The sequence below is a fragment of the Lissotriton vulgaris genome, unplaced genomic scaffold (genome assembly GCF_964263255.1).
Source record: "Lissotriton vulgaris unplaced genomic scaffold, aLisVul1.2 SCAFFOLD_1959, whole genome shotgun sequence".
In the NCBI taxonomy this organism is placed as follows: domain Eukaryota; kingdom Metazoa; phylum Chordata; class Amphibia; order Caudata; family Salamandridae; genus Lissotriton; species Lissotriton vulgaris.
Window position 1 is genome coordinate 95,517 of NW_028251493.1, and position 27,646 is coordinate 123,162.

Here is a 27,646-nt window from a genome sequence, read left to right on the forward strand (position 1 = left end):
CACATGAGGCACATCAGCAAAAAGTTGAAGGGAGACACTCGCCAAGGTGCCATGTCTAACAGTGTGCATTATTTTATGTGTAGTTTCCTGACAGTGAGATATCAACAAAATAGTTACACAATATTTTGCTATTTTTTTAAAATGAAAATATCTTTTTATTAATTTCTGCTCAGTACATCTTTCCTACACAAATATTACAGTAGATTCCAACACTCTCTTTTCATGCCATAAATGTAACATATTTTTTGTAGTCTCACACCCCATCCTTATCTGATGTTGCTGCACCCTTGGCTTTTTAGGCAGGCCTTTGATTCCACCTCTGCGCTCACTGACCCCATCCCCATAGCCGTATCCATACTTTTTTAATGCTCTTCACCCGCTGCTTTGAATAGCTTCGAGGTGGTTGAGGCAACAAATTAACAGGGTGAGCCAAGCCAGGAGTCTGGCTCCATCCCTAGAGCCCGTGCATGAGCCGAGCCAGGGGTCTGGCTCCATCCCTAGAGCCCGTGCATGAGCTGAGCCAGGTGTCTGGCTCCATCCCTAGAGCCCGTGCATGAGCCGAGCCAGGGGTCTGGCTCCATCCCTAGAGCCCGTGCATGAGCCGAGCCAGGGGTCTGGCTCCATCCCTGGAGCCCGTGCATGAGCCGAGCCAGGGGTCTGGCTCCATCCCTAGAGCCCGTGCATGAGCCGAGCCAGGGGTCTGGCTCCATCCCTAGAGCCCGTGCATGAGCCGAGCCAGGGGTCTGGCTCCATCCCTGGAGCCCGTGCATGAGCCGAGCCAGGGGTCTGGCTCCATCCCTAGAGCCCGTGCATGAGCCGAGCCAGGGGTCTGGCTCCATCCCTAGAGCCCGTGCACGAGCCGAGCCCTAAAATATTTGCTATGTAAATCATGTAACAAACATCATGTAAAGTATGTATATAAGATTTAAGAGAAGCGTATTTCTTTAGCATGTGAAGCATTGACGTTAATACATCACATTAAAGTATATTAAATCAACTACAATAGGTTTTTGTACAACCGGTATTCAGAACTCACGTATTTGAAAGTGCTTTCATGCGCATTAATGGAAAAGGTGTCGGTGAAGTAAATTATGTGCCTAGTCTTGCACAATTTGAGCAGGGAAGCCGCAATTTATCCCAGTTTAAATTTATAAAAAATCAGCCAGGAAATGGGTGTTTGTCTTTTCTTATGTTAGGGCTTTGTTTAACTTCTTTGTGCATTTTTCTGCAATTTTTATATAGCGCAAACTCGACCCAAAGGTATTGGAGCACTTTAAATGAGCACCGCCTACATTACACAAGGTCACATGCATTGTTTATAGGGGAGATTACTACTATTTGTTTTTTGAGTTTTATATTGCGCGATCTAGACCCGAAGATATCGGAGCGCTTTGCATGGACACCAGTTGTGTTACAGACGGGCACATTCAATTTGTGAGGCTCGAGGAGATTAAGTGATTTGCCCAGAATCACAGGATGTTGAGCTGACGCCGAGACTCGAATCCGGCTCCCTAGCTCCGAGGTCAACCACTCTAGCTGTTAGGCCACATCCTCTTCCCTAAGTTTGCCTAGAATCGCAGGATGTTGTCGATGTCAAGACTTGAACCTGGGACATCGATTCCAAAATCAGCAGACCTGTCCTTAACGCCACATCCTAGGTAGAGGGAAGGAGGCAGGAAGACGCTACATGAAAGCTCGGCTCGTTGTGGGCTCGAGGTTCCAACAGGACCTTAAGCTGAGCTAGAGCCAGGCTGCAAGCTCAAGTCTGGCTCGACGTTTCAATGGTTTGTCACATCTAGAATAGCCCTACAATGTCTAAAGATTCAATGATACAAGCCTATTATGTCCTCCAGCCCCATACCTTCCCATACCTTCATTATGGACCTTTTTCTTTTAGGTATTGTGTTGGATTAACCTGTGAACTGTATTTAATTAACACATTAATCTAGTCAGTGTTGCAAGTTCATTATGTATTAACGGAAACCTGGGTTCAAATCCCGGATTTACTGCATAGCTAAGTTGTCTGATCTTAGTCAAATCAATTTAATCCATGTGACATTCGAGAGCACTTCCAAGTAAGTCAGTTTAAGATGGACTGTGTACAAAAAATCACTTGTATGTTTTATAAGCCTGGAATGTTACACCATCCATAACAATAATATTGGCCCACTTCGCAGAGTTTCGCATAGCAGAACTCTGCGAACTACGCCTAGGCCTAGTTGGAATGCCCTTTTGATTCTGTGCAAACCTGCTAAATTGCATGTTTTAGGGGTTTTCACCAGCTCTTCTCTAATCTTTTCCCATACTGAGAAAGGTTGGGAATGTACTCCTGACAACAGTGGCAGAAATAATACTTCTTTTAGGGTTGGGAAAAAAGTGTTTGGAGGGAAAGAGAACTTAAAAAACAGTTCACAAATACTTTCTCGGAATACAGTTTCCTGGCCTACTTCTGTAAATTCGTGTTAATTCGCGAAAGCTGTTAATCTGCATTAATGCAAGGACATTTACAATGGGTGCAATTGTGTGACTCTCCTAAAGAATGGGGCCCCTAATTAGGTCTGGAATTACCCAACACTGTTTGTTTTTATTTAAGTTCTCTCTCTCCCTCTCTGTCTGTCTCTCTCTTTCTATTGACTGGCGGCAGCTCTTTCAAAAATAGCATATCGGCACACAAAGCAGTTTTGTTAGGTGCCAGGGACTACCATGGCAATCTGCGCTTTTTGAGATCAAACATCTTTATTGCTTTTTGCACAATGTTTGTTATAATGGTGAGGGCCTGGTAGTTCCCACTACATTTTACAAAACCAAAAGTCTGACCACCAATATCAGACCTATTGGCTTTGCCAATTCTTGTATTATTCATGTTTTCCATTATCTTGTTGAAACTGGTTGCACTGATTTTCCATTCTGAATATTTTGGGGAAATACTAGCATGCATCAAGACATTTTACTAAAAGATGCTTCAAAGAAATGTCACCTAAAATTTCACAGTAGTTAAGCAAAAAGTTTATTTTCCTAGTTGTATTTTTTCGTGAACATTTTATTTTGAAAGCAAAGGATCAGCAATCTTTTCAAGCTTCTGAAGATATTTGCAACTAATCAAAGAGCATTCTGGGAGCACTGTATGTAGCCACATATTGCTAAAGTTTGCCAATTTGTGCACATATCTTTACACTGGAACCACCGTCAGTGGTGCAGGCCGAGCTCACGTTTCCTTTGAGAGCTCAACCTAATAAGAAAGACTTTGTATTAATGAACAACAGCACAAACATATGGACAACAATAATGCATTAACTGCAGACAATGCCGTTCCCTGATCCATAATCCTACTGCCCTTGACCCCAAACCAGTGGCGGCTGGTCAATTTATAAAGCAGTGGGCTATCAATCAAATGAAAGATCATAAAAAATTAGCAAGGACACATACAAACAGTCACACACACTCACATAAACACACACACCGGTACATGCTTGCAGGCAGGCACATGAACATATTCATACACACAAAAGGGAAACTTACCTGGGAAAGTCCTCAGCGCAGTTTCCTCTCCACAAAGATTCCCGGTGCCAGAACGAGGCTCACACCCTTATGCCCAATCAGAGGCTCGGGTAGGACGGAAGGCGGTCCTTTTTCGTTTATCAGGGCTTCTGATAGGGAATAAGGGCACATGACTGACAGGCCCTAATTCACCATTATCTAACGTGCCGCACTGCTTGAGGCTAGTGGAGCATGTGAGACATGTATTGCATCTGTGAAAGGGCGGGCTGACACATGCGCAGTAAAGCTCGGGGAGCCCTCTTCCAGTGCAGGGTGATATTACAGCTTTTGTAAGTAAATGATGGGTAAGATCGTTTTGTTACATATAAAAGCCGTAAACATTTTGAGAAAAAAAGATGACAGTGCAACATGATCGTCGTGGGGGATTGTCGCCCTTTTGGCACCTACAGAGAAGCCGCCCCTGCCCCAAACAATATGTCATGAGAGTCGGGCTATAGGAATTCCGCACCCCTGCGGATAGTAATCTCTTTTCTTGCACAATAATAAAATCTTTTTTAAAAACATATGGCGGTGTTTCAGTTTAGTGCATTAGATCACAACATAACTTTGGCATTTACCTGAAATGAAGGTTTCTAAACATGAACTTTAAAATATTCATTACCCTCCCTCTTGACTGGACGTGGAGTGAATAAAGTGAACCAATTATCTGGTGTCCCTTGCATTGTGGCAAAAAAACTCCACTAAACTACGCAGACTTCCGCGAGTGGCAGAGTGTGTTACCTTGCACAGTTCGCACTGATTTTTTGAGCCGGGTGTTTGTCCCGCTTAGTAAAATCAGTGCGAGCGGCATCCCGCACAGCGCAAAAGTGCGCCGCTTCTTTCTGCAACTTGAGTAGAAGTTCTATTCGAGCGGCAGCTCCCTTAATGGGAATGGAAGATTTCTTAATGTGAGTGGTAGCGACCGCCTGTGTTGAGAAATCTAGGTGGGGAGCAGTCTAGTGTTGGATTTTCTTCGCTTGCCAACTTTCGGTTGGCGAGCAAGAGCGAGGAAAAAACTCAGCGGAGCACAGAGTGTGAAAAACTCTGTAAACTCAGCGAACGGATGGAGTTCACTGGTCAGGCCTAATTCCAACCCTGGAACTATTGCTTAGGGCTACCTCAAGCCATGTAGATCTGCAGAAAGGTGGCAAACTAAGGAAATTGCTAGAACTCACTCTCAGCTATTGTGTAAGCCATAATCAGAAAGGCTAATATCAGAACTTTTACATAATGAGATTATTGCCATAATTTGTCGCTACAGTACGTGGCATCAAACGGACACATTGATTTTTTTACGTGGCATCAAACGGACACATTGATTTTTTTACAAGTCTTGTAGATTTATAAAACAACCTGCCCCATGGACAAATAGATATTTTATTAAGTTCCACACCCCTGCGGTTATACAGCATGATAATTGGCAGGGTAAGTAGCAATAGATTCCATCATGCACAAACAGAAAAAACCATGCTGTGCTGTTTATGAAAAGTGAGCATACAATTTTTACATTTTTCTTTGTAACAAACGGACCTCAAATAAACTGTCTGACCCCACTCCCCTGCCCAGTTGCCGATGCTTCAACTATTACTGTGGGGAAGCAGAGAAATTACGCCTGTGGTGCTTAGAAGAAAGTGTTGTAGAGGGGAAATCATGACAGTGTGTCAGAGACAGGCGTCCTTAGTCCAATGCCTTGAGTAGTCGTCTATATGTGGCAAGAACACCGACTGTATACAAACCGGGAGTGCGTGTGTCGGGGTGGGTTATGTAGGGAGAGTATCTCCTTGGTGCAGTTTTTAAAGCCCTCCACCAAACTTTTCCACTCCTGTGCAATACAATATTTTATCAGCCCGGCTCATTCCTCCCTGTGTAACAGGCGGTCTTAGATCGAAACCAAGAGAGCGAGACCTTGGTCCAACTTACGACAGTCGGAGGAAGTGAACCCTTCTAGGGCGGTGTTATATTGTGTTTTGGTAACAGAAGAGCCAGGTCGAGGAACTTGGTCTATAGTTTCTCGATCTTAAGGCGAGGGAATACACCCAATAAGACTGTTTCTGGAGAATTTGTTAGTACACGGCCCATCGCGGTGGACAGCACCTCCAGAGCTCCCTGCAAGTATGAAAGGAGTGTGGGCGAGACCAAAGCATATGAAACAATTTGGCACCTAATAGCATACAGCGAGAATATTCAGCTGCAACTCTCATATATATTTTGTTAATTTGGGCAGTTGTAAGTTGGGCTCAGTACAGAATAGGAAATTGAATCTACTTAACATGGGAGTTGTGGGATACTTCATGGGTTGCTTCAATATTTTCGGCCAGTCCATATCGTGCCGAGGTTTGGCAGTGGAGGTCTCTCATTTAGTGCGGCGAGAAGACCTGTCGCGGTTCCCATGTTGTATTGAAAGCTCGGTACACCCATCTTATCAGTTTGCCTCCAGTCCCTGTGGTGAAGAGCGACTGGTACACTTTGGGGGTGAGCTAGGGGGTGGACATGAAAAAGGATATTTAATCATTGTTTAAGGTGTTCGTAAGAAAGAAGTTGACCTGAGTGAAGATTTAAGTCTGCCATAAGGATTTGGAAATCTAGTAGCTCAGTGCCAACAAACAAATACAGCACTTTTGAGGGGCCTGCAGCATGCCACTGCCAGAGCTGCCCTGAGCAAAGCTACCCTGTGTGCATGGGGAGGAATAGCAAAGGTATTGAAAGAGCATAGAGCTTCTTTGTCTTAGTGAGTTTACAGGTTCTAGTAAGGCAAGATAAAGCTCTGCGGATCAACCTTGGGTGGCGTTGGGTGCAATGGTCAGTAGGAAACGCTGTCTTATGCCGGGAGTGGTCAGACAGCCTGTAAACCATCAAAAGACCAGTGCAGATAAATAAAGGCATTCTAAGTCCAGATGCACTAATCCACCAGCAGTCACAGCTAGATTTAAAGGGGCAGCAGCTTCCCAGTGACTCCCTGGCCCCCAAATCAAACGTGGGACATGTCGAGATGTCTGAAGAAGAAATGAAGGATGTGCAGGTGAAGGTTTTCAAAATAATACAATAACTGTGGTAGCGCCACCATCTTCAGTAGTGCCACGAGGCTCGTTCCTGAAAGTCGAAGAGAAGATCAAAAAGCAAACTGGGCTAGATATCGAAAGGTAACTGATTCCACGTTCAATCCGGTGTCTAATTGTACAGAAAGGGGAAAACACGATCATGTGTTAAAGAAACATTTCTTACAATATAAAATCTTTATCATGTTCTTAAATTTTGAGTGTGTAAATTACAGCCCACATATTTTGAAGATTCTGCATGTACTTTGGCACTTACGGATGAGCCACTCTCATGGTTCAGCCTTGACGCGACTGCAGAACCATTTTAAGACATGGACCGAGTGAGTGATTGCCCCGGGCACAACCTTCCAAGGGCTCCTGGCCCCTGCTCATCCTTCACAAGCACGACCAGCGGACCATTGCACCAGCAGGGTTTACTAGGGTGGGTGGGAGTTGATTGTTCACCCAATTGACTACGCCTCTTCTGTTTCTCTCCTCTCTGCTGAGACGACTCCCCAGGTACGCAGTTCTTTCTAGTGCTCCTGGCAGGCCCCTCTTGTCTGATTTTAGGAATCGTCCCACTGTAGTATACTTGTGCTGCTCACAAGATGGCCACATGTGGTCATTAGTCCTTCCTTTGTGTCCCCACCTCCCCAGACTCCCAGAATACCCATGTGCATTCTACCTTGTTCTGTTGGGAGTACCACTCTGGTCAGTTGATGTCTGGTCAGCTGGTGAGGTGTGCGCTCTGCTGTGTCTTAATGAATCTATCCTGTAGCTTAAGGAAAGTGTCCTGCTGTCTTTGTAACTCATTTACAACACCCACCTTGTTCTTCTCTTCCTTATTTGATTGGTTCTAAGCAAGAAACCTTTGAATCAGTTGCTCTGGATCTCCCTCTGATCTTAGTTTCATCCTGCTCTTGAAGTCTCTCTGATTGGTAGTCGGGGCTCCCAGGTCTGAGATACATGTACAGTCCGCGACTCTAGCCTTAGTGCTGTGAGACAACAGACAAGCTGCGGGTACCTCACATCCTGACATTAGATGCGAGATTGTCGCCCACACCATCTGCTCTTCCACGTTATTTGTTTTTTTAGGTTTAATATTGTCTGGAGGTTGAGGTGAGGCAGATGTTTTTGTTCAACTTGTCTTAACTAGCAGATGGCCACTTACCTTAATGTTTCCCACACTGTTGGCCATGGGTTTTAAAACGCTTAGAAGCATAATCAGAATGTTGCTGTTGCTTTCTCTCCAAGAAAGTTTGGGTAAATCTGGATAGGGGTGATGGATGTGACACCGTGCTCAACGGCATTCATTCACTATTGAACAAGGACATATTGTGCCGCCTGAATGCATCATTCCCAGAGGCAATCACATAAAGACCATAGTGAATATATGGTGCTATGTAGGAAATAGTAAATAAATGAATTGATAGAATAGTGGGGTATGGCCTCTCCTTGGGTGTGTCTGCAAAAGGGATCTTTTGCCCTGAGTTTTTGTCCAGAATTTTGACCCTTTCTCCTGAATTGTTTTCAGTCCTGTCCAAAATTTGCATCCATGTCAGTTGGTCACCCTAGGACTGAGGGAATAAAGACAGGTTGGGCTGAGGGTAGAGATAGAACCTGTGGAAGAGAGGCTGGGCAGGAGAACAGAGGTTGGGCCGAGGGAGAAGACTTGGAGAAGAGATGTTGGGTTGAGGGAAGAGATGAAGAACCTGGAGAAGAAAGGCAGGACTGAGAGAAGAGACGCAGGACCTGGAAAAGAGAGGCTGGGCTGAGGGAAGAGACACAGGGTCTGGAGAAGGGAGGCTGGGCTGAGGGAAGAGACGCAGGACCTGGAGACGAGAGGCTGGGCTGAGGGAAGAGACGCATGACCTGGAGAAGAGAGGCTGGGCTGAGGGAAGAGACGCAGGACCTGGAGAAGAGAAGCTGGGCTGAGGGAAGAGACACAGGGTCTGGAGAAGGGAGGCTGGGCTGAGGGAAGAGACGCAGGACCTGGAGACGTGAGGCTGGGCTGAGGGAAGAGACGCATGACCTGGAGAAGAGAGGCAGGGCTGAGAGAAGAGACGCAGGAGAAGAGAGGCTGGGCTGAGGGAGGAGACGCAGGACCTGGAGACGAGAGGCTGGGCTGAGGGAAGAGACGCAGGACCTGGAGAAGAGAGGCTGGGCTGAGGGAAGAGAAGCAGGACCTGGAGAAGAGAGGCTGGGCTGAGGGAAGAGACGCAGGACCTGGAGAAGAGAGGCTGGGCTGAGGGAAGAGACGCAGGACCTGGAAAAGAGAGGCTGGGCTGAGGGAAGAGACGCAGGACCTGGAGAAGAGAGGCTGGGCTGAGAGAAGAGACGCAGGAGAAGAGAGGCTGGGCTGAGGGAGGAGACGCAGGACCTGGAAAAGAGAGGCTGGGCTGAGGGAAGAGACGCAGGACCTGGAGAAGAGAGGCTGGGCTGAGAGAAGAGACGCAGGAGAAGAGAGGCTGGGCTGAGAGAGGAGACGCAGGACCTGGAGAAGAGAGGCTGGGCTGAGGGAAGAGACGCAGGACCTGGAGACGAGAGGCTGGGCTGAGAGAAGAGAGGCAAAACCTGGAGAAGAGAGGCAGGGATGAGGGAAGAGACGCAGGACCTGGAGAAGAGAGGCTGGGCTGAGGGAAGAGACGCAGGACCTGGAGACGAGAGGCTGGGCTGAGAGAAGAGACGCAGGACCTGGAGAAGAGAGGCTGGGCTGAGGGAAGAGACGCAGGACCTGGAGAAGAGAAGCTGGGCTGAGGGAAGAGAGACAGAACCTGGAGACGAGAGGCTGGGCTGAGGGAAGAGACGCAGGACCTAGAGAAGAGAGGCTGGGCTGAGGGAAGAGACGCAGGACCTGGAGAAGCGAGGCAGGGCTGAGGGAAGAGACACAGGAGAAGAGTGGCTGGGCTGAGGGAGGAGAGGCAGGACCTGGAGAAGAGAGGCATGGCTGAGGGAAGAGACGCAGGACCTGGAGAAGAGAAGCTGGGCTGAGGGAAGAGAGACAGAACCTGGAGACGAGAGGCTGGGCTGAGGGAAGAGACGCAGGACCTAGAGAAGAGAGGCTGGGCTGAGGGAAGAGACGCAGGACCTGGAGAAGCGAGGCAGGGCTGAGGGAAGAGACGCAGGAGAAGAGTGGCTGGGCTGAGGGAGGAGAGGCAGGACCTGGAGAAGAGAGGCATGGCTGAGGGAAGAGACGCAGGACCTGGAGAAGAGAGGCTGGGCTGAGGGAAGAGAAGCAGGACCTGGAGAAGAGAGGCTGGGCTGAGGGAAGAGACACAGGGTCTGGAGAAGGGAGGCTGGGCTGAGGGAAGAGACGCAGGACCTGGAGACGAGAGGCTGGGCTGAGGGAAGAGACGCATGACCTGGAGAAGAGAGGCAGGGCTGAGAGAAGAGACGCAGGAGAAGAGAGGCTGGGCTGAGGGAGGAGACGCAGGACCTGGAGACGAGAGGCTGGGCTGAGGGAAGAGACGCAGGACCTGGAGAAGAGAGGCTGGGCTGAGGGAAGAGAAGCAGGACCTGGAGAAGAGAGGCTGGGCTGAGGGAAGAGACGCAGGACCTGGAGAAGAGAGGCTGGGCTGAGAGAAGAGACGCAGGAGAAGAGAGGCTGGGCTGAGGGAGGAGACGCAGGACCTGGAAAAGAGAGGCTGGGCTGAGGGAAGAGACGCAGGACCTGGAGAAGAGAGGCTGGGCTGAGAGAAGAGACGCAGGAGAAGAGAGGCTGGGCTGAGAGAGGAGACGCAGGACCTGGAGAAGAGAGGCTGGGCTGAGGGAAGAGACGCAGGACCTGGAGACGAGAGGCTGGGCTGAGAGAAGAGAGGCAAAACCTGGAGAAGAGAGGCAGGGATGAGGGAAGAGACGCAGGACCTGGAGAAGAGAGGCTGGGCTGAGGGAAGAGACGCAGGACCTGGAGACGAGAGGCTGGGCTGAGAGAAGAGACGCAGGACCTGGAGAAGAGAGGCTGGGCTGAGGGAAGAGACGCAGGACCTGGAGAAGAGAAGCTGGGCTGAGGGAAGAGAGACAGAACCTGGAGACGAGAGGCTGGGCTGAGGGAAGAGACGCAGGACCTAGAGAAGAGAGGCTGGGCTGAGGGAAGAGACGCAGGACCTGGAGAAGCGAGGCAGGGCTGAGGGAAGAGACACAGGAGAAGAGTGGCTGGGCTGAGGGAGGAGAGGCAGGACCTGGAGAAGAGAGGCATGGCTGAGGGAAGAGACGCAGGACCTGGAGAAGAGAAGCTGGGCTGAGGGAAGAGAGACAGAACCTGGAGACGAGAGGCTGGGCTGAGGGAAGAGACGCAGGACCTAGAGAAGAGAGGCTGGGCTGAGGGAAGAGACGCAGGACCTGGAGAAGCGAGGCAGGGCTGAGGGAAGAGACGCAGGAGAAGAGTGGCTGGGCTGAGGGAGGAGAGGCAGGACCTGGAGAAGAGAGGCATGGCTGAGGGAAGAGACGCAGGACCTGGAGAAGAGAAGCTGGGCTGAGGGAAGAGAGACAGAACCTGGAGACGAGAGGCTGGGCTGAGGGAAGAGACGCAGGACCTGGAGACGAGAGGCTGGGCTGAGGGAGGAGATGCAGGACCTGGAGAAGAGAGGCGTAGAAGTGACATTATTTGAGCAGGGAGTTATGAACGATTCCTTGCCTGAGAAGGGCTGCATCACTCTTCTTTCATAATCATGTTTTCTTTTTGTGGCTGTCTCTTCTTTGTCTGCACAGGTGTGAAACTTGAAATGACAGCTCCAGTCATCACCAAAGTGCCACTGGGCCATGATGTTGAAAAAGAGTATACCATCTACTTCCTGCTCCCTCAGGCATTTCACCAAGCCCCGCCTGTGCCCACCAGCTCTGATGTGAGTCACACTCAGCTTTTCTCCTCTCCCCAGGGGTGGGGGGATGGGTGAGGGTGGGTGGAAGCTTCTTCAGAGCGGAGGCCAGAGGACAGGAGATAATGCACCTGCCTCCCACGTCTGTAGTAACTGAAAGGGGGTATTTCTGCTTCCTACCTTGGTTCTGTGCTACTGATGTACCCAGATGGTATAGTGTGGGATTAAGGAATACTGTATCTGGACATGACAGAGAATCTGTGGTTTCTCACGAATTCAGCACAATAATCTCTTCTCCTTTCAGAACACAGGTCTTTAAAGAAGGCAAATGTTACTAAGTAAAAAACACAGCTGCCTAAAAGTCTAAAAATCGATTGCATAGGAGAAGCTTAATGACTAAGGAACACATGCATAAAGCATTTTTGCCTTCGCAAAAGGGCTGAATGGGCCCATTTCCACACGCAAAAAATGATTTACCGATGCAGAAAACCCTAATTTGCAATTCGGTGATCTGTTACCGAATTGCAAAATGAGTTTACGATTCAGTATTTGGAAGGGCGTTTTTAGGGCGTCCCTTCCAAATACGGAATCATAACGGTATGCATGAATGTTTTGTGACCTTGAATGCAGTTGCAAAACATTTGCATATTACCACCTGCTTTAAGTAGCTGGTAACCCATTTGTAAATGGGAAGGGGTCCCACAAGAACCCCTTCCCCTTTGTGAATGGTTGTAAAAGCACTGCCTGGTCTTAAAAAATGAAAAGGAAACTTTTCATTTGACTTTTTGTAAAGCATCTCGTTTTCCTTTAAAAAAAACTTGGGCTGCTTTATTTCAAAGCAATCACGGACAGGGTGGTTTGCTGACCTCAGCAGGCCACCAGCCCCGTGATTTTTGCGATTCCTAGGGGGTCATAAATTGCGATCGAGGTAGAGCGATTTTGCGACCCTGTAGGAATCGCTATCCTGAACTCTTTGAGTTCATGCGTTGTAAATTGCGATTATCTAATTGCAACTCTCAGAAATTCGCAATTAGGTAGTTGCAAGTTACAATTTAGATGCATGTGCCCCTAAGTGAATGTTAACAGGGCCGTTTTAGAGAGGAACTCGATCTCACGTTGCCTCCCGGCCTGTGAGGGCAGAAGGCTCGGTGGTCCCCTCGGATTCCCCCTGCAATGGTGGTGAAAAACCTTGGGGACATACGATGGAACGGAGGAAAGTAATTATTACGTTCCTCCATTTGGTCTAATGTCCGAGTTTACTACCCCATCCTGCCCCTCCTCCGCCCCACCTCACTGCCCCACAGCACGCCCTATGCGAGCCGCCACTCAGTGTGGCCTAGAAGTGCCAATTTCATTGAAGGTAATACGGGTCGATTCTAGTTGCTCACTCAATCATTTGGAAAATGGACTTTGAACAACAGCTCATAATCTCTGCATCCGACCCAGCAGCCTTCTCCACCACCACAGTGGGAGCAAAACACTAGTGAACTCAAGTGAAATGCAACAGACAGTTAGAAATGTTTGGCGAAAGGAAAAGGCTGGCGAGAGAATGAGTAGTCATTGGTGAAAGAACCGAAAAGAGAAAATAAAGAAAAAGAAGTGGATCAATTACATTCAAGCAAAAAATGCAGGCGAGATCCTCTACAGGTGGCGTTAGGAATCTGGGGTGCAGAGCAAGAAGGGGTCCCTAAGACTAGCGGTGAGTGAGGTTGGATTTGTTAGAGGTTTCTTATGAGTAGGGTTTTGGGGTCATCAGTGTGTGAAGTGTGGCTCTATTGGCTGGTATGTTGCTGGCATTGATGGTATAGGCGGTTGTTACATTTAAGTGTTGGGGCCCAATTTAATTTTTGGTGGATGGAGTAGGGACCATTGGCTTTTACATCCGCCAGGCTGTGCCTACTCAATCCGCCAGATAGAAGGCGGTCATTTATAAAGAAATTCTGAAACACGAGTTTCTTTTGGTAAAGAAAAAAAGTAATGCATCCCTCACCATGGGAGTCGGGGGAGCATCCAAATGTTTTTAATGTTTCTTATCACCAGGCTGTTCCTGGCAGTAAGGAACAGTAAAAAAATGACCATATGTCCACCCATCCAGATTGGGTGGATGGACATGAAGAAATTTCTCCGGCGGCCATTACTCCTCAGGGTCGTCCGAGGGGATTAAACATAGCGGAGTCAGAGTGGTCTCCGCAGATCCACCGGCGTCTATATGCAGTGGACATACAGCATTCTTGGCGGTGAGGATCCTACCTCCAAGAATTGAATTGGGCCCTCAGTCTGTATCGTGGTGTACTTCAGAGATGGGCTTCATTACCAGGAATGACTGATATGTTTTAATGGCCGGTGGAGGCGTTCCTGACCGTGTCTTGGCGAGTCATATGTAACATCCTTTCCGTCCCCAGGTCTTCCTGGCCCGCTTCCCTCATATGGTGCTCTACGTTCGTTCCTTTGGCGGCTGGATCATAAACAGCAATCGAGACTCACATTTTCAGGCCCTTGCCACGTCACTTGAGCAGAACGCTGAAAGCTTCAACACCAACTACTATTACACAGCGGGATACAACAGGTAAGTGCAGGATCCTTGTGAGAGCACGAACCGTCACGCCTGGTCATGGGTCTGGACATCAGGAGCTCTGTGTTGCCACACTGGCAGAGGACTATCAACCCTCTCGCAACTACTCACCCGTGAGGGTCTCAAGGCGCTGGGGGGAGGGGGGCAGGGAGGCGGCTCTGTTGACTGCTGGGGTCATCTGAAACGCCAGGTCTTGAGGTTTTTCCTGAAACAGGGCAGTGGGGAGCTCGCCGTAGGTGGAGGGGGAGGTCGTTCTAGGCTTTGCCTGGGGGTAGGGGAAGGACTTTCCTCTCGTTCTGGGCTTGTAGATACGTAAGACTAGAGAGAGATCGGCTGATCGGACGTGTCTTTTGAGCACGTGGAAGGAGAGGTGATTGTTCAGGGATGTGGGTCATTTACAGTTAAAGAAGATGTGAGAGCAACTGTTAAATAGAATGGTCTCCGTCTTGCTAAAGCCGCGGTCTCGTGCCTCATATACAGTGAGGGAAACACTGACGGACCACCACTAGAGCCAAAGGTGGTGACCCAACCACCAAAGGCTGGGCACATGGCGAGGGGCAGCCACACGAGGCATCGAGGTCACAGGCATAGCAGGAACAACAAACACAAGCCCTGACGTACAGACAGACAAAATCTAGGGGGCTTATTTACAAGCCTCTTGCGCCACTTTTGCGTCATTTCTAACATGGGAAAAGTAACGTACGGGTGGCGCAAAAGGCTTGTAAATAAGCCCCTAGGTACAGAGATCACCCCCGGCAGGCTAAGAATCTCTAACTATGACGGGTGGCCCTCCATGGTGGGGGAGGGCCTGGCCTGGCAGACTGGTGGTCCACCCTTCAAACTGAAAAGAGCCCTTCATTAGCATGTTACACCTCCAACACTCATGAAAGAGGAATGAATGTACATTTAACACTCCTAACACACACCCAAAGTTATGAGTTTTTATAAAACACTGACGTATTGCACCAGGAAACATGTTTATCTGTGACATCATAAACACTTACACAGGGCGACAGGCTTAAATGTTACGTTATAAACATTCAGATTTATTTTATACAACTTGTTGAGCGCACGATTTCCCAAGGGTGTCTTGGCGCTGGACAGAAGATCTGGAAGGTTCAGGTCTGAGAACCTTAGGTGAGTCTAGTGACTAAATAGCCAAGTCTTTAGCTGTTTCCTGAATGATGTTAGTGTAGGAATGCTCTTAAGATGACAAGGCAAGGTGTTCCATAATTTAGCCGTAGCCACTGCAAAGGATCTATCTCCCCATGTAGCCTTCTTAGTTTTAACTACCTTCAGAAGGTTGGCACCAGCGGATGGTCGGTAAGGGCAGACGGCATCCTTTAGAAAGGATGGACTTTTTTCATGAATGCTTTTAAAGGCTATACACAGGGCGTTGAATTTAATTCGTTTTCTGACTGGTAGCCAGTGAAGTTTACGAATAATGTTGGAAATAGGTTTGAACCAGCTGGAGCGTATTCACTACTTGTTCTTGAGCATTGAGCATGAGGGCATTGCAGTAGTCAACTCGGGACATTAGTAATGTTAAGATCAAGGTGAAAACACATATTTAAATGTTTGCCTTCATCACTTGAACAACGTTACAATAGAATCATTCTGTAGTAATTGAATCCACACCAATTGTGTAAGTGGTAATCAATAGCTTTTAATGTGGCACAGGTGCTGCGCAGCAGCCAACGTTTAGACAGCAACTGTAACTTCTCTCCTTTGAAAAGCCAGTTCTATTCAGAACCTGACTAAGAAATCTAAGAGAGAATTCTACTAGGAACATTCTAAAAAGACTAGAGCACTACATTATCCTCTCCTCTTCAATAATAAAAAAAAACAAATTAAAAAAACAAACAAAAAAACCCAAAACGAAATAAAATGAGATAACCAAGAAAACAAGCATATATGAATATGTGAATATCAAAAACACAACAACAGTATTATATCACCCAGGAACAGTCAAGGGTGACACTAACAGTGAGTAAGTGAAAGTCAACGATATCTTGCAGGAATACAACGTTGACGAGTGCTTCTACGCAACCCATCATTAGGTAAAGGAACATTCTTGCAGGACACAGGATCTTCATCTGTACATGACAAGTCTTCCCCCCCCGAATGACATTAGGAAGAGAAAGGTCAGATGCTTTTGAAACTTTTACAACTCTTGCAACATTCCACCAGTTCTTAAAATCAACCCTTATAGAATTACCACAAACCTTGTCAATAGTGTAAATCTCAGAGAATTTACCTCTGTGAGTAGGTATTTTGACGCAAACCTTGTCCCCAGCAGCAAAGTTCTGCAAAATTGTTTTTTTCCTAGAATCAAATGTCATTTTTTGTTTAGATTGATTTTGGGTAACATTATGTCTAACAACTTCATCTAAATTTTCCAAAGAATTTAGTTTAACCCATTGTGACATCCATCCTGGACAAATTTTAGAACAAGGTTTCCCTCCTCGGAGAAGCTCATAAGGAGACACCTTTGTAGAGGAATGTGGAGTGGTCCGATAGAACCATAGCATTGATATAACAGCATTCTGTACATTACACTTCTGAGATCGAGCCCATTGTTCACAATTATTTAACACCCTGTTCATGCGCTCCACTAAACCGTTTGTTTGTGGATGATAAAGTGCGCTTTTTAGGTGAACAATACCGCTCTGATTTAAAAACAAATTAAATTCTTGACTCACAAACTGTACACCATTGTCGCTCACAATAGAAGAAGGAAATCCCTCTCGTAAGAACAAATCCTTCAAAAAGTCAATCACATTTCTCGAATTCGGGTCACTTATAAACCGCACCTCTGGCCATTTAGAATAGTAATCGATAGCAACAATAGCATATCTAGAGGCAGAAGGCAACAAGTAAAACGGTCCAACTAAATCTATTCCAATGTTTTCTCAAGGCCTGTCAGGAAAAGGAATATGTTGAAGAGGAGGGGAACGTATTTTAAGACTCTTCTCTGCCCCTGCGCATATCACGCATTCATCTACAAACGCATCAAAAAAGACTTAGAACACTACACATTCATGTTACATGAGGAAGATACCCACCATAGCAACATTTTTTCTCAGACACACAGACTGGATTACTTGTTTCATTGTCATCTCTCACAGAAAGGAACAGGATTACAAGTGTCAAAGCCACAGGAAGCAGTAACATCTGCTCACTCACTCAACCCACTTCCACCTCTTAGACTGTAAAGATGCCGGTGTCTGTGTTGGCCAGTCCACTTCTGTTTGGACACCAGTGGTCGCTGACCTCAGCTCTGTCTACTTCTCTCCGCAGTGCCATGAAACTCTTCAACCGCCACAACGAGATCTGGTTCCGTGGCCTCGGAGAGCCCAGCTGTGAGAGCATGCAGGAGTGATCATGAAAATGACAGGAGGATCCTGATAGGCTGCTTCACGTGGTACCTGGAACGTGCCACACTCCATCCCCTCTCCAAATTGCTACACCTCCTACTCCTCCTATGGGGGGAAAGGCTGCCAAATAAAATGTATCTTCCCTGCAACAAATTACTTTTGCTGTTAGCCTGTTTCAATGTATTTAAGGTGTCATGTTTCTAGTGTTTCTTTGTTGTGAATTCTGGTGGGTTTTTTCCTATGCTTTCCAAACAATAGCAGTGTTTTTCTGGTGCTTCCAGAGAACTCTGGGGCATATTATCAAGAACAGGCAATAAAATTATCGCTGCTTTATCAGCAGGAAACTGCGCTAAAGCGGCGATAATGGGCTTGATAATATGCCCTTGTGAATTGTCATAGCAGCCCAAATTAACACCAGAACCTGGGCCGCTATGGGAATTCACAAGGACATATTATCAAGCCCATTATCGGCGCTTTAGCGGCAGTTTCCTGCCGATAAAGCGGCGATAATTTTATCGCCTGTTTTTGATAGTATGGCCCTCTGTTTTTATTACTGCTTGGTTGCTTCGCCCGTATTGCTGGACATATACAATATCTATCAGAGAACAGGGGAAAACATCAGCAGCGCAATGCTCAGCAGAACGGGGATGGAGTGGAAACAAAAGTGCAGACGATTTCAGGTTATAACTTGTAGGAACAGTGTTTAGCCTGGTAATGCCCCAGCATCGCGTTACTATCCCCCATCTACATAGCCCAGCCTGGTTTCAACCAGACCCCTTGCACTCAATACTACTTCGTAGTCCACACTTTAGGTTCATTGCTTGTGGTGGCCTCCCACTTGCAGGTTACACAATGGTCATTGTGGTTCCATCAAGAGGCAGTTATCCATTGGAGGACTAGCTTGCACACTCTGCAAATATTATGCTGATAGAGGTATGTATATGATCAGTCGACGCCTGCTAATTTCATAATACGCAGTTAACGTTTTTATACATTTAGTTTCCGGAGCCGAACCTGGTACCTGTAGTGAGAGATATAATACAGTTTGGCATTATCTCAGGCCACCATATAAACTGGAATAAGTCAGAGATCTTTCCACTTTATGGAATGCACAAGACGAACACATTTGGAATACTCAAGAATATGGAGGGAGGAATCGGTAAGATACCGTGGTATTAAAATTCTTAGGGATCGCCATGTTGTGCTAGAAGGTACCCATGGGCTTGTGGTATTGAAAATACAATAACAGCCTGAAAGGTGGAGAACACTCCTGCTTTCTATGGTGAGAAGAATCATGCTTCAGCAGATGGTAACTCTTCCCCAATTATTATACCTGTTTTGTAATATCCCAATACCAGTGGCGTAGCAAGGGGGGTGGCGTGCACGAGCTTTTGGTGGCGGCGGCCTCGCCCCGCTCTTACATGAGAGGCAGGATTCATCGGCAAGCACCACCCCCTCCCCCGCTCTTCAGTACAGCCATGGCGGGTGGCAAAGGTAGGGACCGTCATGGGCGGCAAAGTGGCTAGCTATGCCACTGCCCAATACCACTCTCCCAAACATTCTTCTGGAACATTCAATTGCATTGGCTGGGAGACAACCTCATATTGCCTGGGATATTGAGACCTTACCTTATGAAGGGAGTATGTCAGTCCCAGCCATGGAATTATATAATAATATTTGGGATTCTATAATGCCTTTATAAACACCAGTATCTAATTTCTTTATTTTCGACGACTTGTGACACACCCACTCAGAACGCGATTATTATAAGGTTATTACAGTCAGGTTCTAATGTCACAATGCCTTCTGCCAGAGCCAGCAGTCGAGGTGAATGGCTGCTCAGGTCACAGAGCATATTTAAGCAGCTGGTTAAAACAACAAACATTGACCATTGCTTTTATTTCTTCTGCTCTATTTTTTAGGTTACAATGACAAGCAGAAAGAACATTTTTATTTTTTGCGCTCCTTATATAGTTGGAGAAAAGCTACACATTCCGAGCTAGTGTTTTTTTTCTTATAACTGACTTCTATTGAACGGTTTACAACAAATAAATAACAGGTTTTTGATGTGTTTAATTTTGCATTGGAGGTTTTATTTTTATTCCTCACGTTTGTAAACATGCTCACTCTTTCATATGAAAAAGCTACGTACCAGGGTTTTATATTATGGTATAAAGTACCCCCTGGCAAACATGATCAGGATATTTGAAGTCACTTCGGAGTTCCATAATCTTATAAAGGAACTTGGCCTTCAACGTCATTCTATTATATGATTATTGAACTCTTCGGTAACTTGCAGTATCATTATAATGTATCACAGGAGGTACTTTATTCCTTATAATATGTAGGTGAGCCATATTATGCTCCTTTCTTGTACAAGGATGACCCCAAACATCCGCTGTTAGTGGTGGAATAGGAGTTGACTGACCCCTACCCACTAGAAACTATTCCAGTGAAATACAGTTACAATCTGAGCTTGGCACAAGGTCCTGCGGTACTATAACAGCAAGCAATGTATTCACCTGACATACCTTTGAAAGGACATGCTCTGCTTCCAATGGTGTCAGCGCCCAAGGCAAGCTCACAGATAGAAAACTTGGGATTAACAAAGTGGGACATTTATTCATAGATGGTAAACCTCTGACACCGGAAGAATTGAAAGACTTGGCGACAACATCTGGGTTGGACTTTTTTTATATTTGAGGATATTACACACACTGAGGACCTATTTTGCTGTACACATCGCCAAATCTAGAATCATCTGCTAGATATTCCCAATAAAATAATAATGTCTAAGGGTATTAGACACTGGGTCTCATGTCTATACAAGTACATATCTACAGGTGGTATCCACAGCCTGTTGGATATGGGAAAGAGATATCGATTACTGATCAGCAATGGATTTTTAATGCTGCTATTATGAACATTTTCATTAAATAGCAAACACTGCTTACTACCCTTTAAATATCTATGTCAGATGCACTGTGCACCTGTACAGCTGTGGCCTTATAACTGACCGGTCATACCCAAGGCATGTAGAATGTGTTAGAGGTCAATGGTTTTGGAAGGAGGTCTTTGACTCTCTGAATATCATGGACGACTTGTTGATACACTGTCCCCATGGGTAGCCTTAATGAAAGACGCTCTTTGACCCTGAGGATAATGCTGGCCAAGAGAAGGATAGCTATGACACGCTGGGTGGGACCAACCGCTAACACCGGGGTCGGGGTAAGTGGTAATATCGTTGGATAGGGATATGACACGTTGACGTGTAGAAGTCAACCAGACTGTGATGTGTACATGTATAATGTATGTAAGCAGACTGGAAACTAAATAATAATATTTTTACTAATGAAAATATAAAGTTTTTTAAAAAAAATGCAGTTACTCCTACAGGTATAAAAATAAAAACATAAAATTGGAGTTTTCCCTTTTTTAGGTCTCGGCGTCAACGCGCGGAAGCGCGTCTCCGCCGAGATCTTTTGTCAGCGACTATGCTCCCCAGGAGACAGTCCCGGCCGCGCGCATTTCCTGTTGAGGCGATTGCCGCGGGCCGCGCGCTCAGCCACTGTCTCCTGAGAAGCTTCAAACACGCCAGCGCATACACGCATACACACACGCATGCACACAGACACACACATCCCCACCAATACGGGAGCCGCCCGCCCGCCCCCCCCGCCGACAGATGCGCACCTCTTAAAAACTCTCCAGCAATGGGCGCCTTATGCCGTTGCTACTCCGGTGATCAACCATTTTCATGTCCCTTCCACAGCAGCCCTGCTCAGCGCTCGCTATGCCACCCCACTCTTCACATCGCTGATGTTCCTCAATTGCCCACTATCCCGGCACTCTCGCCCCCCCCTTCGCATGCCTCCCAGTGCCTCGTCCGCTCTCTCCTTTGCCCACGATACTGCACCCACCCCTCCCCCACCTCGCCTCACACTCTACGCCGCACCTCTTCTGACAATTCCCCCAGCGCCCACGCACGCACATACATAGACACACACCCCCGGACACACACACACATACATGCGCGCGCGCACAAGCACACACACACGTGCACCAAGGCCCCCCATCGCACACATACATATACACACACAAGCGCACCCCCCCCCTCTACCCCCCTACAAGTAAGGGCACTTACCGCCACTCCGGAGATCTGCAGCCTCAACCACTGCTCCTCGGGCCAGGCACTCGTGGGTGCGGGCTTCGCGCACAAGGCGGAAGTCCCGCCCCCACCATAGCTTTCGTTTTCAGGAGTGCGCGCGCCGTAGCGAACAATGGTAAGACTTTCATTCTCAGCCAGCCCATCATAGGAGGGTCACGCAGAAGGGGGCGTGCTTTGTGCTTCCTCCACAGCCCCGCAGAGGAAATAAACACGGGGCCAGCCGCGTAGCTAGGGGGGGCGCGGGGGGCGCCGGTCCGCCCCAGGCGGCACCTTTTTTGAGGCGGCACCTTTTCCTGAGGCGGCCGAGGCCGCGCGGGTCGGCATTCACTTTGATAATAAACCCGGCCGGCCGTTATCAGCAGCAGCAAACAGGGTTGAAGAGACACACTGTTCCCTCGGGCTTGGGGGCTTCCAGTTGAGCTAAGGAGATGCTGGCAGGCTCATCGTCTCGTCATTTAATGGTACAAGTATCTTATTCAGGACTCGAGGTGGTGATTCCATGGCGCCGCGCGGCTGTGAGTCAGACAGCATGACGCAGGGCTGGGCCCAACTGATACAATTGGACAGTGGCGCAGCGGAGAACGTCACGTCCTGCTGCCATCTGGCGCAGCGGGAAGTTCAAGCGAAAAAGCCAGCACAGTGTGGGCTCATTGGTTTGCAGGTAGCGCCGGGCTCGGCTTTCTCAGCATTGCTGTCTGCTCGTAGGGGCCCCCATGCTGTGGGGCTTATGATGGGCGCCACAAGTGAATGCGATTTTGCCATACCCTGCTGAGGAAGAGTGCAGTGGAGTGATCGGACATTGTGGAGTCTTCCGTGTGACACCCACTGAACGGTAAGATTGGTGCAGCAGCCAGTGCCAGGCCCGATAGAACTTAAATCAGGGTCAGACTGTCAGCCGGAACTAAGGCTACCCACCTCTTAAAATGAAATGATTACCGCGAAGGGGGGGAGGGCGGAGTGGATCATGGTCTGAGCCTGGCATCAGGGAGAGGGGGGCGGGGGGAGTGTATCAAGGCCTGACCCTGGCATCAGTGCTGCAGAGTCCCCAACCGGCCAGTCAGGCTGCATGCATCCCTGCACTTACATGATTTCTCTCTCGCTCACGTACTCGCAGCAGCTTGCCCCTCCCGCCTCTTGTGCCTTAAGAAGACTCAGTGCTTGACCTTTGTGGCGACAACCACCTTGGTTCACTGTGAGCACAAAATATGCTGGTTCCTCAGGCACAACGGTAAGGCCCCCACTCGGGTTCTTCTGCCACGCCCGGGGGTCTGTTTCGAACTTTTAGCGCTGCAGTCCTTGCCGCTCCTGTGTCCCCACGTAACCCCATGCTTAAACCAACACTAATAACAGGAGCACGCTTTGTACGTTCTAAAAACTGCAATGTTAGTTACACTGTACTTTTAGAGTCCTGGAACGGAGCGAGCCCGCAGTGTCATGTACTAATTCGTTTTAATTGGGCCGCGCCGGTGACTCTGCTCAGTGGTGTGTAGGTCTCTGTGAAAGCTGTGGTGTGTTGTGATCTGTGCAAAGAAGGGGGCGGGGGCAATAATTATTATTTTTGGTATCACTAAATTGATGGGTAGTTTATGAAATACTGCCGCTGGCTGTGTACCTCAGCTGCTTAGTGCTATTTGTTGCCCAGTCAATGTCTGTGCCTGTCTGCAGCAGAGTCCACGAGTCAGCGGTTGACTCTTAATTTTAAATGTGCTTTCAATACCTGCAGCCTGGATGTCCCCTTATGAGCGTGGGAGACACAGTAGGGCAGAGAAGCGCCTCAGAACTCAAGGAGGGCTGCAGGTTCTGGGTGGTAGTGGTGTGTTAGAAGCTGCCCATCTAGCACATTCACACATGTATCATGACCCTACATGTGTGTCAGCTGCCTGGGTGACCCCTTAGAGTTGTGAGAGGCATGGTAGTGCAGAGGGAGCACCTCAGAACTTAGGGAGGACAGGAGGGGACGTGGGTCATTGGTGTTAGGTGCTTAGAAGCAGAGTGACTCACACATTTACACCTGTAGTACAAGGCTGGGTGTCCGCTATGGAATGTGAGAGACATAGTAGGGCGATTAGAGTGCCCCAGAACTCAGGGAGGCCGTGGCTGGAGATCCTGGGGGTCATGGGCATGAGGTGCTTAAAAGCAGCGCGCCTCGCACATTCACACTGAAGTGCTCTTCCATTTCTGGTGCTTTTTAACAGTTTTAAGATCTTAGAGTTTCTCATTCCTCAGATGGTTGTAATTCCTGATATTTATATGCTTCCCTCGTCCTTATTACTTGATTTTGCTCGCGAGAAGGTGTCACTCATATTTGTTGAAATGTCAATCATAATTGCACTGAAATTATGAAAATGTCACACATAGCAATCTGAAACCTTGGCAGCTATGCACATTGGCACTTGAGGGAGACTAGCATGATGTGCCTGTGACTTGGACCTCATATTTAACTCAACACTTCCTGTCGCTTGATTCTAGGAAGCACTTACCGAACTGCAGAGTTAAGCAGGCTCATTCAACCCTCTCAAGCTTTCTGGTTCCGAGTAGGAGTATCTAATCAAGTCCAGATGTTTTCCTTTCAATTCTGAGATTTGCAGATCTGAATTTATAAAGGGGTACAGAGGATTGCAAGTCGCAGAATCCAAAGCAAAAAACCTGGACAATCTACTCGTATAACTGTGTATCCTTCCTCCTAGTGAGTGCAGAGTAGTGAGTGCAGAGTAGTGAGTGCAGAGTGCAGAGTAGTGAGTGCTGAGTGCAGAGTAGTGAGTGCATAATTGTTAGACGGACCGGGAGGGTCGGCCGAGGACAAGGGGAGAGGTCTCCGGGGAGAGCCGTCTCCAGCGATCGTACAGACAAGTAACTTCCCCCCCACAGATGTACACCACACAAGGATAAGGTTCAACGTTATTTTATAAGCAATTCTTTAAGTACGGTGAAATAGTACAAGGAGGTCTGGACTCAGGGGTCCCCTCTATTCTAGTCTCTTGGTTGGGAAAGGGGGTAGCGGGACAGTCTTGTTACCAATCTGGTGAATATGGTGGTAGATAAAATAGCTCACAATCCTCGAGCTCGGCGTTCTAGATGATCGGGCCGCGGCGGAGCCAGCAGGTCCCGGGATGGTTGAAGGTAGCGACGGTCCGCGGCGGAGCCAGCAGGTCCCGATGAAGGTGGTGATTACAAACGGTCCGCGGCCACGCCAGCAGGTCCCGACGACGATGAAGGTTTCAGAAGGTTGCGGCAGCGCCAGCAGGCAGGTCGATAGTTCGCAAGGCAGGGCTACGGCAGCGCCAGTAGTCCGTCAAGGATGAGTTCCTCACTGCGTCTCTCGACTCCAGGATACAACTGCCTTCCTGCTCTGGAGCTGCCCCAGTTATAGGTCTGGCGCCCTTTGATGTCCGGACCCTCGCACTTGGAGGTCGGGAGGTCCGGGATGAGGGAGTCCAGACACCCAGCAGGGGGGTGGAGCCAGCGCCTGGGGGAGCTGGGGGCGATCGGCACCTGGCGGGGGAGAACCATCGACACCTCTTTCTCCCATTGACCTGCCAAGTAGTCCGCTCACCTCCTGGGTGGATGGTGGTGCCGGGATGTCGGGGCCTGGCCAGGCCCAGGGTTAGGGTCGATCGGAGGCCATGCGGCCTCGTGGTGCTGTGTCCAAGATGGCGCCCAGGCCGGGCGAGAGGGCCGGTAGGGAATCGGGCCCATGGTGTGGAGATGTTCAGGGGCAGGGGTCCCATATGAGACGGGAAACGGGTGGTTGTTGCGTGTAACACCTGAAGAGCCGGGCTCGGGCCTGGTCGTGCGGGGAGGGAGCAAGCCTTTCACGTGGCCTGTCCAACAATAATAGTGAGTAGTGAGTGCAGAGTAGTGAGTGCAGAGTAGTGAGTGCAGAGTAGTGAGTGCATAATAGTGAGTAGTGAGTGCAGAGTAGTGAGTGCAGAGTAGTGAGTGCAGAGTAGTGAGTGCAGAGTAGTGAGTGCAGAGGAGTGAGTGCAGAGGAGTGAGTGCAGAGGAGTGAGTGCCGAGGAGTGAGTGTAAAGTGAGTGTGCAGAGTAGTGAGTGCAGAGTAGTGAGTGCAGAGTGAGTGCGCAGAGCAGTGAGTGTGCAGAGCATTGTGTGCTGTTGAGTGCAGAGTGCTGTGTATTGGCAATGTTAATGACAATGCCATTTATTTGTGATTTAAAGAAAAAAAGAAATGTCATGAGCATTGCCAATAGCTCTACCATTAATGATGCCGAGACCATTGCATTGCAAATGCTTTTCTAAGGTTGGTATCATATGGGGGAATTATAAGTTTGGAAAGAAGGGCCCCCGACATGCACAATGTAGGGAGTAAACAACAATATAGGGAAAGTAACCTAGACAAGCGTACACAATAGGAAATATATACGGGCGCAACAACAATGACATCTTACAGGTCAATGTGCAATACTTACAAGTCTTAGACATGGCACATATCTTTTAATATAGAAAATATTTTTTATTTTTATTCCATTTATCAAAAATTATGTTTTAGTAAATAGTTAAAACCATCAACACATTGTCAAAGATTGTGCACCATTATTGTGTCCATGAAAAACATTTCATTTCATATTTATAAATTTGCTTTTAACTTTATACAGTACTTGTATATATAAACATTGCACAGTATAGAAAGAGTGGCGAAATCCAGAACAATCCCCATGAATGAGAAGGCTGGCGGTAGGTTAAACACTATGCGCATTTCGGCTGGAGTGCCTTCATCAGGGGACCGTCACAATATTCACTTACATTAAGTCATGGATCACCACCACGAGTCATGTGGGTCTAACAGTGGAGATCTGATGGAAGAGCTTCCTGTTGATAATGGAGCTTTATGTTATACTTTTAAGGTCTTCATATGGAGAGTACTGTATGATCAGTGGTTGTACAATAATACGAAGATCGGTGTATAATCCACATTTAGATAATCGAATATAGGGAATCATTAGGATCGCGGACGGACTTGAGTCCGTCCGCGACCCCTGAGGAGGGGGAACGTCCGCAGGGGCTGCGGTGTTCCCTCCGAGTAGATTAGGATGTGACCGCCAAGGTGGCGGTCACGTCCTCTATCTTTAACACTGCGGCAGGTGCAGCTTCAAGCTGCACCCGCCGCAAGGTTAAAAATGCAAGCATCGCATTTGCATGCACAAAGCAGCAGGCACTGCGCAGTGCCTGCCGCTTTGTGCACGAAAATGCAGGGAGGTACCATAGGTACCCCCCATGTGCACCCTCCACCCCCCTTTCACCCAGGTGGCCCGCAACAGGCCCCCGAAGTGAAAGTCTGTATGCTTTTCCACGGCAGAAAAGCCGCAGTGGAAAAGCATGTATTCACCACCATCCTAATATGGCTGGCGGTGTCTGATAGACACCGCCAGCTATGTTAGAGCTTTTCCGCCGCAATCGGAAGCCGACCGCGGTGGAAAAGCTGTGGACGGAATTCCAGACCCACCAGCCATCCTAATTTGGCTGTGGGTCTTTGGAGGCTCTGCAGCGGTTTTTCCCCATCCTCCGGGCCGGCGGTGGCTTCCGCCGGCCCGGAGGATGCGGAAAAACTGCTATCAAAATCGGCCCCATAATTTGCGATATGTGTATAAAATTCAGATGAGATTATTCATGTGATAATTGAATTTAATTAGAACACAACCTTTGTGAACATTCTAAAGCACCTTCTAAAAGGCAGCCTCATCAACGTAAGTATCTGCATCTGTTCCTTGTTACATACATTACATACATTTAAAATATATACTAAAATATATCTTTAAAATCGATCATACTTACCTTAAGTCTATATTCTTGACCATGATAGTCTTGCTGTCGATATTTCTGAACCACGATATTTATGACTCAATATTTGTGCACCTCGATATTTTTTACTCAATATTCTTTCTGCTCACCCTTGTCTAAGGGTTACCTCTAGTGTCTTGTGTCCAGTGCCAAAGGCCACATAGAGAAAGACACCTCTAGGAGATGTGCCGTTCATGAGATGCAACCAGCACACGAGGGAGGCTGTGGCACCAGTGTCCAGTGTACACAGCACTGGTAATGTCTCATCTCACATACTGTCTCATCTGAAGTGGTTGGCACCATCATGGAGGTGTCTTCAAGAGTAGTGAGTCCACTCAGCCATACAT

The 27,646-nt window shown here is 48.0% G+C and overlaps 1 protein-coding gene across 1 annotated transcript in view; it reads left to right on the plus strand.

The window, feature by feature from the left end:
* LOC147662868 (heme-binding protein 2-like) overlaps positions 1-17,425 on the plus strand; it is a 32,921-nt gene extending 15,496 nt beyond the window's left edge. The window contains exons 4-6 of the mRNA XM_086950835.1: positions 11,280-11,413; positions 13,789-13,952; positions 17,259-17,425. Of these exons, the coding sequence (XP_086806961.1) occupies positions 11,280-11,413; positions 13,789-13,952; positions 17,259-17,340 (380 nt within the window). The 3' untranslated portion in view covers positions 17,341-17,425. The remainder of the gene's footprint in view (positions 1-11,279; positions 11,414-13,788; positions 13,953-17,258) is intronic.
* Positions 17,426-27,646: the final 10,221 nt, after the last annotated feature.